The sequence below is a fragment of the Schistocerca serialis genome, chromosome 7 (genome assembly GCF_023864345.2).
Source record: "Schistocerca serialis cubense isolate TAMUIC-IGC-003099 chromosome 7, iqSchSeri2.2, whole genome shotgun sequence".
NCBI classification, from domain to species: Eukaryota; Metazoa; Arthropoda; class Insecta; order Orthoptera; family Acrididae; genus Schistocerca; species Schistocerca serialis.
Genome location: NC_064644.1, coordinates 79053460 through 79066001, shown reverse-complemented (window position 1 = coordinate 79066001; position 12542 = coordinate 79053460). Strand labels below are relative to the sequence as shown.

The 12542-nt window shown below is 45.6% G+C and overlaps 1 protein-coding gene across 1 annotated transcript in view; it reads right to left on the bottom strand.

Moving 5' to 3' along the window:
- Nucleotides 1-12542, bottom strand: part of LOC126412895 (zinc finger protein basonuclin-2-like) — a 195229-nt gene that overhangs the window by 54171 nt on the left and 128516 nt on the right. Inside the window, exon 4 of the mRNA XM_050082785.1 lies at nt 9796-9992. Within this exon, the coding sequence (XP_049938742.1) occupies nt 9796-9992 (197 nt within the window). The remainder of the gene's footprint in view (nt 1-9795; nt 9993-12542) is intronic.

Here is a 12542-nt window from a genome sequence, read left to right as displayed (position 1 = left end):
AACTTTTTGTTTTCCTGCACTGTATTGTATGTCCTCTCTGCCTGGACTCCAGCCTGGCAATCAACTATAGTTGATCTTGCGCCGCTATACCTCACTAGCTGTACCCGGCACGAGTTGTAGTGTCTCTCTTTCTTTCGAAGTAGGTGCACGTATACAAAGTACACACTCTGATACGTACAAGTTAAATTAAAGGCAGCGATTCGATTTGCGTCATACGCGTTGGTCGCACTCTCGTGTGACATCTGCACATTGTCGATGGGTTGGGCATACAAATAAGTCTTTAAATGTCGCCTTAACCAGAAATCGAACGGGTTCACGTCTGGTGAAAGGGAGGGCATTCTTTTGTCCAATAGATCGCTCACGGGTCGTGGTGGTGAGCTACTGTCGCTTAATCCATAAGAAATGGCGTGGTGCACGGTTGAATACAAATCAAAGTCCTTTTTCTTTACCACTTGCGCTGGTAATTCATCTCGCACAAATCGGCGATACGCAACACCCATTATGAATCTTTCAGCGAAAATACATTCAGGGAAGGGATTATGTCGTCTCACCTTCATGACTGCTGGAGGATTTGCATCTACCGACACGCATGTACTGTGGTAATTTACCATGCCATCTCTTATGAATCCTGACTTACCTGTAAATACTACACATTACCTGTCACAATCAATGGCCCATACCTCAACAGGTATTAGTTCCACGACATACAATTACAGGAACATATGTTCCAGTTTTGACCAATACCACCTCCTGAAGAATAACGCGACACTTTCTTTTAACCTTACTGTTCAAATGGCTCTGAGCACTATCGGACTTAACATCTGAGGTCATCAGTCCCCTAGAACTTAGAACTACTTAAACCTAACTACCCTAAGGACAGCACACACATCCATGCCCGAGGCAGGATTCGAACCTGCGACCATAGCGGTCGCGCGGTTCCAGACTGAAGCGCCTAGAACCGCTCGGCCACACCGGCCGGCTAACCTTACTGTGTGAAAATACGAAGCTGCAATGCCCATGTTGTTCAGAAGACGGACACTGTGGCGAATGCAGCCGTTTTGAAACACACGAATTGTATTCGCAACTGCGAAAACGAACAGACATCAGCAGTGTACGGCAACGACCATAGTCCAAATGTGTTCCGGACTGGAGCTCGAACATGGGTATCTCACTTTACATGAGCGTCGCCCTGACCACTTTGGCTACTCGTACACGAATCACGATCAGGGCCAAACTCCCATATGTTGTCGTTCCAGCGTCAAAAACTGTACTCGCACACACGTAATATAATTCCCGTGTCCAGGAGGACATTTTAAGTGAAAGTCGCTGCCTGGTATTGACTAATAAATCCAACATTGCAGTGACTATGATGTTTGGATGAAAGATGCATGAGGGAAATACATAATGTCTGTCCGAGAACAGGTTGTGACGCAGGAACGAAGATTTATGGACGTCTGGGTCTGGTCGTGAGTCATGCACAGATAGCCATAGCGAAACGGTAAACCCAAGTTCGACTCTCCGTCCGGCACAAATTTTCATTGTCGTCATTCCCTTATAGAACAGACGGTTGTTCGTATTCGTAACTGCGAACACATTTCATCTACAAAAAATGTCTTTTGATGATAACAATATGCCGCGGGGGATTAGCCGAGCGGCCTCAGGCGTTGCAGTCATGGACTGTGCGGCTGGTCCTGGCGGAGGTTCCAGTCCTCCCTCGGGCATGGGTGTGTGTGTGTTTGTCCTTAGGATAATTTAGGTTAAGTAGTGTGTAAGCTTTGTCAAACTCTTCACATCTCCCATTTCATCTTCATCTACAGACAACATTCCATTAGAACTACTGACAGACTTGGGAGAGCTAGTCCTGACAAAACTCTACCATCTGGTGAGCAAGATGTATGAGACAGGCGAAATACCCTCAGACTTCAAGAAGAATATAATAATTCCAATCCCAAAGAAAGCAGGTGTTGACAGATGCGAAAATTACCGAACTACGAGCTATCAGTTTAATAAGTCAATACTAACGCGAATTCTTTACAGACGAATGGAAAAACTGGTAGAAGCCGATCTTGGGGATGATCAGTTTGGATTCCGTAGAAATACTGGAACACGTGAGGCAATACTGACCCTACGACTTATCTTAGAAGCTAGATTAAGGAAAGGCAAACCTACGTTTCTAGCATTTGTAGACTTAGAGAAAGCTTTTGACAATGTTGATTGGAATACTCTCTTTCAAATTCTGAAGGTGGCAGGGGTAAAATACAGGGAGCGAAAGGCTATTTACAATTTGTACAGAAAGCAGATGGCAGTAATAAGAGTCGAGGGGTATGAAAGGGAAGCAGTGGTTGGGAAGGGAGTGAGACAGGGTTGTAGCCTCTCCCCGATGTTATTCAATCTGTATATTGAGCAAGCAGTAAAGGAAACGAAAGAAAAATTTAAAGTAGGTATTAAAATCCAGGGAGAAGAAATAAAAACTTTGAGGTTCGCCGATGACATTGTAATTCTGTCAGAGACAGCAAAGGACTTGGAAGAGCAGTTGAACGGAATGGATAGTATCTTGAAGGGAGGATATAAGATGAACATCAACAAAAGCAAAACGAGGATAATGGAATGTAGTCGAATTAAGTTGGGTGACGCTGAGGGTATTAGATTAGGAAATGAGACACTTAAAGTAGTAAAGGAGTTTTGTTATTTGGGGAGCAAAATAACTGATGAAGGTCGAAGTAGAGAGGATATAAAATGTTGACTGGCAATGGGAAGGAAAGCGTTTCTGAAGAAGAGAAATTTGTTAACATCGAGTATTGATTTAAGTATTAGGAAGTAGTTTCTGAAAGTATTTGTATGGAGTGTAGCCATGTATGGAAGTGAAACGCGGACGATAAATGGTTTGCACAAGAAGAGAATAGAAGCTTTCGAAATGTGGTGCTACAGAAGAATGCTGAAGATTAGATGGGTAGATCACATAACTAATGAGGAGGTATTGAACAGAATTGGGGAGAAGACGAGTTTGTGGCACAACTTGACTAGAAGAAGGGATCGGTTCGTAGGACATGTTCTGAGGCATCAAGGGATCACCTATTTAGTATTGTAGGGTAGCGTGGAGGGTAAAAATTGCAGAGGAGACCAAGAGATGAATACACTAAGCAGATTCAGAAGGATGTAGGCTGCAGTAGGTACTGGGAGATGAAGAAGCTTGCACAGGATAGAGTAGTATCAAACCAGTCTCAGGACTGAAGACTACAACAACAACAACAGTGTGTAAGCTTAGGGACTGATGACCTTAGCAGTTAAGCCCCGTAAGATTTCACACACATTTGAACATTTCTTTTACGATAACAATACAGGGGCTAAAGCTGGTAATTCATGTACCAGAGGGCTTGTGTTATTGACATCCGTCCGATATTTGCAGCCAAAGAAAATGTGATTTAGGTCGTCCACTTTAGCACAGTCGAAGAGAGAGATGGTACATTGTTGATGTGATTGCAATTTGTTTCAGTGGCCCACGATTAAACGCCATACAGATTTAATGACTAGCAATGCCCTTGCGCTGCTGGAACGGAAAAGTAAATGGTGAGAAACGTGCCGCGGTGGCGTTGAGTGGTGTCCGCAGAGTTACACATGTCGGGGGCTGAGGACAAGTGGGGGCGGACCGAGCGCCGACTGCGGCGGTAATGGGCCGAAAGGCGACCCCTGCCATTAGCGGGCTACTTTGTTCTCCGGCGCTAATGGGGGCGGCAGGTAGGTGCGGGGGCGGCGCCGGGGGCGGCTTCCGCCACAGGGAGAGGGCGCGGGCTCCGAGTCAGCGCTGGCGACCAGACTACATACAGTTCCGAACGGCGACTGCGGTTTCTTCCAGAAGCTGCAGATGTTCAGACGGTCGAGCACTGACGTAACTACATGCGCTGGGGCCTTGGGGGCCTTACACCTGCCCCTCCGTGGCAGTCAGTTACCTCATTCTCAATTCACCAAAATGTCACCCAGACCTCACATCTCACAACCAGCCCCGCCGCCCACATCTTTCCCTCTTTTAAAGTTTTTATTGATTTGTTGGGGAAAATACACTCGTTGCCCTATACTTCACAGATGTGAGGCGTTCAAGAAGAAATACGACACTTTCTTTTTGAAAGCAGGTTTGTTTTGTTCAGGATGCCGACACACCGTATTACTGGCTGCAAGACCCTATTTTTTAGCATAATCTCCGATGTGACGGCCTTACGCCAACTTACGGGCAGGGCTTGTATGCCGCCAAGCTATCGATGGACGTCGGAGGCAACGTCTTGCTGCATCAATAACCTCTCCATGGTTCAAATGGCTCTGAGCTCCATGGGACTCAACTTCTGAGGTCATAGTCCACTAGAACTTAGAACTAGTTAAACCTAACTAACCTAAGGACATCACAATCATTCATGCCCGAGGCAGGATTCGAACCTGCGACCGTAGCGGTCTTGCGGTTCCAGACTGCAGCGCCTAGAACCGCTCGGCCACAGCGGCCGGCAATAACCTCTCCATCATCCACGTACTACTTCCCGGGCAGTGCGCCCTTCATTGGGCCAAACAGACGCAAGTCGGAAGGTGCGAGATCCGGGCGCTAGGGTGGATGAGGAAGAGCAGTCCAATGAACTTTTCTGAGCTCTTCTCGGGTTCGCAGACTTGTGTGATGTCTTGCGTTGTCACGGAGAAGGAGAAGTGCGTTGGTATTGGTCGATCATTTCGAATGAGAGAGTCCGTACGTTCTAAAAAAAAAAAAATGGTTCAAATGGCTCTGAGCACTATGGGACTCAACTGCTGAGGTCATTAGTCCCCTAGAACTTAGAACTAGTTAAACCTAACTAACCTAAGGACATCACAAACATCCATGCCCGAGGCAGGATTCGAACCTGCGACCGTAGCGGTCTTGCGGTTCCAGACTGCAGCGCCTTTAACCGCACGGCCACTTCGGCCGGCCCGTACGTTCTAACATTGCAGGAGTAACAGCTATACAGGATGTTACAAAAAGTTACGGCCAAACTTTCAGGAAACATTCCTCACACACTAAGAAAGAAAATATGTTATGTGGACATGTGTCCGGAAACACTTACTTTCCATGTAATTATTACTTCAAATCACATTAATCATGGAATGGAAACACACAGCAACAGAACGTACCAGCGTGACTTCAAACACTTTGTTACAGGAAATGTTCAAAATGTCCTCCGTTAGCGAGGATACATGCATCCACCCTCCGTCGCATGGAATCCCTGATGCGCTGATGCAGAAATGGAGAATGGCGCATTGTATCACAGCCGTCCACAATACGAGCACGAGGATTCTCTACATTTGGTACCGGGGTTGCGTAGACAAGAGCTTTCAAATGCTCCCATAAACGAAAGTCAAGAGGGTTGAGGTCAGGAGAGCGTGGAGGCCATGGAATTGGTCCGCCTCTACCAATCCACCGGTCACCGAATCTGTTGTACGAACACTTCGACTGAAACGTGCAGGAGCTCCATCGTGTATGAACCACATGTTGTGTCGTACTTGTAAAGGCACATGTTCTAGCAGCACAGGTAGAGTGTCCCGTATGAAATCATGATAACGTCCTCCACTGAGCGTAGGCGGAAGAACGTGGGGCGCAATCAAGACATCACCAACAATGCCTGCCCAAACGTTCACAGAAAATCTGTGTTGATGACGTGATTGCACAATTGCGTGCGGATTCTCGTCAGCCCACGCATGTTGATTGTGAAAATTTTCAATTTGATCACGTTGGAATGAAGCCTCATCCGTAAAGAGAACTTGCACTGAAATGAGGATTGACACATTGTTGGATGAGCCATTCGCAGAAGTGTACCCGTGGAGGCCGATCAGCTGCTGATAGTGCCTGCACACGCTGTACGTGGTACGGAAACAACTGGTTCTCCCGTAGCACTCTACATACAGTGACGTGGTCAACGTTACCTTGTACAGCAGCAACTTTTCTGACACTGACATTAGGGTCATCGTCAACTGCACGAAGAATTGCCTCGTCCATTGCAGGTGTCCTCGTCGTTCTAGGTCTTCCCCAGTCGTGAGTCATAGACTGGAATGTTCCGTGCTCTCTAAGACGCCGATCAATTGCTTCGAACGTCTTCCTGTCGGGACATCTTCGTTCTGGAAATCTGTCTCGATACAAATGTACCGCGCCACGGCTATTGCCCCGTGCTAATCCATACATCAAATGGGCATCTGCCAACTCCGCATTTGTAAACACTGCACTGACTGCAAAACCACGTTCGTGATGAACACTGACCTGTTGATGGTACGTACTGATGTGCTTGATGCTAGTACTGTAGAGCAATGAGTCGCATGTCAACACAAGCACCGAAGTCAACATTACCTTCCTTCAATTGGGCCAACTGGCGGTGAATCGAAGAAGTACAGTACATACTGACGAAACTAAAATGAGCTCTAACATGGAAATTAAGCGTTTCCGGACACATGTCCACATAACATCTTTTCTTTATTTGTGTGTGAGGAATGTTTCCTGAAAGTTTGGCCGTACCTTTTTGTAACACCCTGTATACGGCCTGCCGGCACGCGGCAGATGGGGCAGGTTTGCACAACCTTGTAGCGATGATGACAAGCACATCACCTAACGACTCGCCGTGCTTTTGTTCACTGACCGGTTTCCGAAGACCTATGAATATCTGTGATGCTCTGGTTTACCACCAGAACAAAGTCAATGACGGCTCTCTACTGGTAACGGACCTCCGTTACAGGAGCCATTTTGATGGCTTCGCGTAGCACCGCCACCTGTCGGAACTTCGTGAAACTGTACGGGTTGAAATGGGAGTATTCCACGATCTCCCACAACAAATTCTGCATTTCGTCAAACGAAATTGGCAGAGAAAAAAAAATTTGTTGCGCTACTTAACGAACACCCGTCGTAAGTTAGCAGTTTCTCAAAAGATCCTTTGATGCTACTTTTAACAGTGCTGTTCCTAAGAGGTCATATGCATCTGCAACGACCTTACTTTCAGATAGTACGACCCTTTCATAGCTTATTGCATTTAGTATGACCCTTTCATAGCCTACTGCATTTTTTCTAATACTTTCCCCTGAATTACTTAAAGAGTAATAAAGTTTTGGGATTTAGTTTTCTTTTAAGTTCATCATATTTCTTACTCTGAAAGGGTAAAAAAACTCTTGGATTCAAGTGTCTTTTTACAACTTATTCCTACACATCATTCATCACGTTTCTTACAGGTAAGAATAAAGTTTATGAAAGTGGTAAGAACTCCGTCGATTGTTTGCTGTAAGTGCATGGATGACGCCGTACATCGCATGTCAACATGTTAGGTGTAGTGCTTTAGCATTAATTTGAAAGTACTCGTAAAACAAGTTTTCGAATCCTGTCACCTCTGGCGAAGCAAGTTGTACATCTTTTTTCAGAATATCCATTATTCACTATGAATGATGAACTGCAACTGATTTAAATTGGCGACTTTTTGTGATCAAAACAGGGCCCAGCAATACCGGTATTAGTACACATTTGCTACAGTGACCACTTCAACTATCACCTGCCAGGGTAGATTATTCCTACACGTCGGTCAGGGACCTGAAAATGGCTTAGTAAAACGCTAAAACTGGTTTCCCAATAAAATAAGGTTGAAAAATGACGGCTCAAAGGTGTTTCATTTGGCATCTAACGAACAGCCGAGTCTCGCAACCATCGCTAAAAAGATGGACATACAGAGAAGTAATATCTTGTTCGACTCTTGCTGAAACTACTCTCACGAAGTTTCCATAGTAAACCTCTGCGTGATGCAAACGCCTCGCTTGTAATGTCTACCAATTAAGTTTGTTGAACATGTCTGTAACGCTCTTGCGCGGACTAAACGATCGTGTGAGGATCTTCGTTGGATCTTCTCTGTCAGTCCTACCGGATAAAGATTCCAGACGGATGAATAGTACTCAAGAATCGGTTGAGCAAGCGCCTTGGACCTCACTTCGTTCGTGGATGAGCTGTATTTACTTAACATTCTTCCTATCAATCTCAGTTGGGCATTGGTTTTCCTACTCTTTGTTTAATGTTGTCATTCCACTTAAGGTCGCTCTAGATAGTTACTGCCCTTGTGGCAGATACGTTTGCAGCAATTTTTCATCAATTGTGCAGTTGTACAGTAGTGGATTTCTTTTCCTATGTATGAGCAATATGTTACGTTTATTTACGGTGTGGTCAACTGTGAATGCCTGCACCACTCATAATAAATCCTCAGTAGGTCATTTTGCAAACTAATACTGTCTTATGGTATTGCTATATTTTTATAGACAACTGTATCATCTGCGAAGAGTCTTACAGAGCTTCCGACGCTTTCTAGCACATCATTTATGTACATTGTAAACATTAACAGCCGTATCACACTTCCTTGGGATTCACCGGAAATTATCATTACGTGTGTCGATTTTGTTCCATTAAGAGCGACGGTCTTTACGTCAGGAAGTCTCGTATCCATTGGCTAATCTGGTCACATACTCGGCAGGTTCGTATTTTTTTTTTACTAAATGGCAAGGCGGGAAGATGTCAAAGGCATTTCTGAGGTCAAGTAACACGGCATTCTTCCGAATGCGTTGTCTACTGCGGTATGGATCTCATGAAGGAACAGAGGAAGCTGCGGTTCGCAGTATCTCTGTTTGCGGAACCCATGTTGTCTTATATTCCGGAGATTATCGTTCCCCAAAAGCGTCATAATAAGTGAGCAGAAAACATGTACCCTAATTCTACAACATTTTGACGTCAACAATATAGGCCTATAATTATGTGCATCTGTCCCACGACCCTTCTTGAAAGCCGGCCGGAGTGGCCGAGCGGTTCTAGGCGCTACAGTCTGGAACCGCGCGACCGCTATGGTCGCAGGTTCGAATCCTGCCTCGGGCATGGAAGTGTGTGATGTCCTTAGGTTAGTTAGGTTTAAGTAGTTATAGGGGACTGTTGACCTCAGAGGTTAAGTCCCATAGTGCTCAGAGCCATCTGAAACATTTGAACCTTCTTGAAAATGGAATGTCTTTCGCTTTTTTTTTTCCTATTGCTGGGTGCCCTTCACTGGTCTACGATAAAGTGCTGCTTGAAGGTGAGCAAGTTCTTTCGGATATTTTTGTGTAGAATCTTACATCTATCTCATCTGGTCCTGATGCCTTTCCGCTACTAAGAGATTGTAATTGCTTTTCTATTTCGCGAACGGCTATCTCAGTCTCTATCTTTTCGATGTTGGTTGAAATGTGGGATCGTGTTATGATTTTCCGCGGTGGAACAATTTAGTTAGACGAAATTCAGTCCGCCTTCGAACCAATAATGCCTGGGCGGGACAGCCAGCCTCTGTGGCCGAGCGTTTCTAGGTGCTTCAGTCTAGAACCGCGCTGCTGCTACGGTCGCAGGTTCGAATCCTGCCTCGGGCATGGATGTGTGTGATGTCCTTAGGTTAGTTAGGTTTACGTAGTTCTAAGTCTAGGGGCCTGATGACCTCAGATGTTAAGTTCCATAGTGCTCAGAGCCATTTGCACCATTTTGAACCTGGGTGGGACAGCAACTACGCCATCCTGACAACCATAGGAACTCCTGCCCAGCCCTCCATCTACAGTCGGGCCACGACGACCTCTGCAGTAAATATCTTGTGGAGAATTTCGATATTTCTGTTTAGTTTCCGCATGTTCTTATGAAATTACTGTAGCTAAGGTACCCAGATGTTCAGACCGAGACAGGGTGAGTGCTTTCCAAAGAGAAAGAAACTGAGAGGACTCTAATGGCGGAGTGGGACTGGCTGAGAGCGGGGTCGCTGTACTTACCCGGACGATGTAGCCGCGAGCGTAGTCGTCGAGCGTCCAGCCGAACTGGAGCAGCAGCTGGGCCAGCTGTCGACGGCCGACGCTGGAGAAGAGCCTGTCCAGCAGGATCTTGAGCCGGATGGGCAGCGCCTGGCAGCCGTAGAGCACCAGGGAGGCCGCGTGTTCCACGTCGCTCTGGTGCGGCAGCTGCGGCAGCGCTGTGGGCACACAACAAGGTGGCGCTGTGCTCAGCGGCTACTGTACCGGCGTGCAAGTAATGGAGGTGCTCTACCACAAGGATTAGCCATAGCTTCTACATTATTTACAATATAGTTTTGCTGATGACCAAATCATTTTTCCAGAAAATGAGAATGACGTAATCTACTAGGCTAGAAAGGTGCACAACGCATATCATAAATGGGGTTAAGCACTTAGAGAGGAAGAAGTACTCGTTTACCGGAGGACTGAGTCACGAACAGAAACACTGGGCTAGGTCTGTGGACTCTTAAAAATTATTGTAATTTCTGACAAAGATGGATCTAGTGAAAGCGAAATTAAGAACTGCATTGGACAAGGTAGACGAGCAAACAGACAATTAAATCGCAGTTTTAAATGAAAAAGATAAGTATATTTACAATCGTTGTAGCAAATATTAGAATGTATGGCTCAGAAACATCGGAAATAACTCACAGTTCTAAGTGAGACTTCTTGGTAAAGGAGATGGATACAGTGGGATGGTGCTGCAGGTTGACACTACGTGACAAAATTAAAAATGAATGCGGACTGGGCACGACTGTAATGAATACAGTCGGAGGAAAATTAATGAGATGCCATGGGCATTTGTCCTGTAGGAGTGAGGACAGGTGACATAGCACGATTATCTATACATTTCAACTTACAGAAGAAGAAGAAGAAGAAGAAGAGGAGGATGATCGAAACCATTACGCGCAGAGGGAGACAGAAGAGCTACACTATATGATCAGAAGTATCCGCACACCTGGCTGAACATGACTTACATGTTCTTGGCGTCCCCCAACGATAACGCTCGAATTCATTATGGTGTTGGCCCACCCTTAGCCTTGCTGACAGCTTGCACTCTCGCAGGCACACGTTCAATCAGGTGCTGGAAGGTTTCTTGGGGAATGCCAGCCCATTCTTCACAGAGTGCTGCACTGAGGAGAGGTATCGAAGTCGGTCCGTGAAGCCTGGCATGAAGTCCGCGTTCCAAATCATCCCTAAGGCGTTCTATAAAATTCAGGTCACGACTCTGTGCAGGTGAGTCCATTACAGGAATGTTATTGTCGTGTAACCATTCCGCGACAGGCTGTGCATTATGAGCAGGTGTTCGATCGTGTTGAAAGAAGCAGTCGCCATACCCTAATTGCTCTTCAACAGCGGGAAGCAAGAAGGTGCTCAAAACATCAACTTAGGCCTGTGCTGTGATAGTGCCACGCAAAACAACAAGGGGTTTAAGCCCCTTCCATGAAACACACGACCACAACATAACACCACAGCCTCCGAATTTTACTGTTGGCACTACACACGCTAGCAGATGACGTTCTCAGGGCATTCGCCATACCCGCACTCTGCCTTCGGATCGCCACATTGTATATTTTCGCTCCTTACACCAAGTGAGGTGTCGTTTGGCATTTGCCGGCGTGATGTGTGGCTTACGAGCAGACGCTCTACCATGAAATCAAAATTTTCTCATCGCCCGCCTAAGTGTCATAGTACTTGCAGTGGCTCCTGATGCAGTTTGGAATTCCTCTGTGATGGTCTGGATAGATGTCTGCTTATTACACATTACGACCCTCTTCGGGTTTCGGCGGTCTCTGTCAGTCAACAGACGATGTCCACTCGTACATTTTTGTGCTGTACAGGCCCCTTCACGTTTCCACTTCACTATCACACCGGAAACTGTGGAACTAGGGATGTTTAGGAGTGTGGAAATCTCGCGCACAGACGTATGACACAAGCGACACCCTATAACCTGACCACGTTCGAAGTCCTTGAGTTCTGCGGAGCGCCCCATTCTGCTCTTTCACGATATCTAATGACTACTGAGGTCGCTGATATGGAATACCTGGCAGTAGGTGGCAGCACAATGCACCTAATATGAAAAACGTATGTTTTTGGCGGTGTCTGGATACTTTTCATCAGATAGTGTATACGAGAGCGGAATCTGCAGGAGGCACATTGGAAATATACGACACTCTGGAAGCTAGGATTCGAAAAGGAACTATATTGTTTTATAAAATCGCAGTTAAAAATATAAATAAAATATAATAAAACAGTGAATAGTTCGCCTCCACTATGTATGGTCAAGTGCCTCTTATGATCTACTGTGTATGTTGATCAGTTTTCATGGTCATTATTGTTTAAAGTAACACTACGGAGTGTTTTCATGTTATTTTATTTGTTGCATGAACGTCGCAGTGATCTAACGAGCGCTGACAGCTATTTTTTACGCAAAACGGAAAAATCTCTCCTGCTGGAGTCAACTTACACGAGGTCGAGGGTCGTCCATCGCAAGAAAGAGCCTGAAAATGCACAAAACCTCTGCGGCGATTATTTATACAACACGAAAAATGAAAATTGTAAAAGTAATGATTAAATTCCGATGCTGTAATCAGTTCTTGTTCCCGTCACCATCAAATCAGCTACTACGTTGTTACACCACCTGAGGTTTCCTAGTACGTCACATCGTATTGTACTCTTTGGCGCCCAGTAAACCAACTTAAAGCTGTTATGAAGATAAAAAATAATCA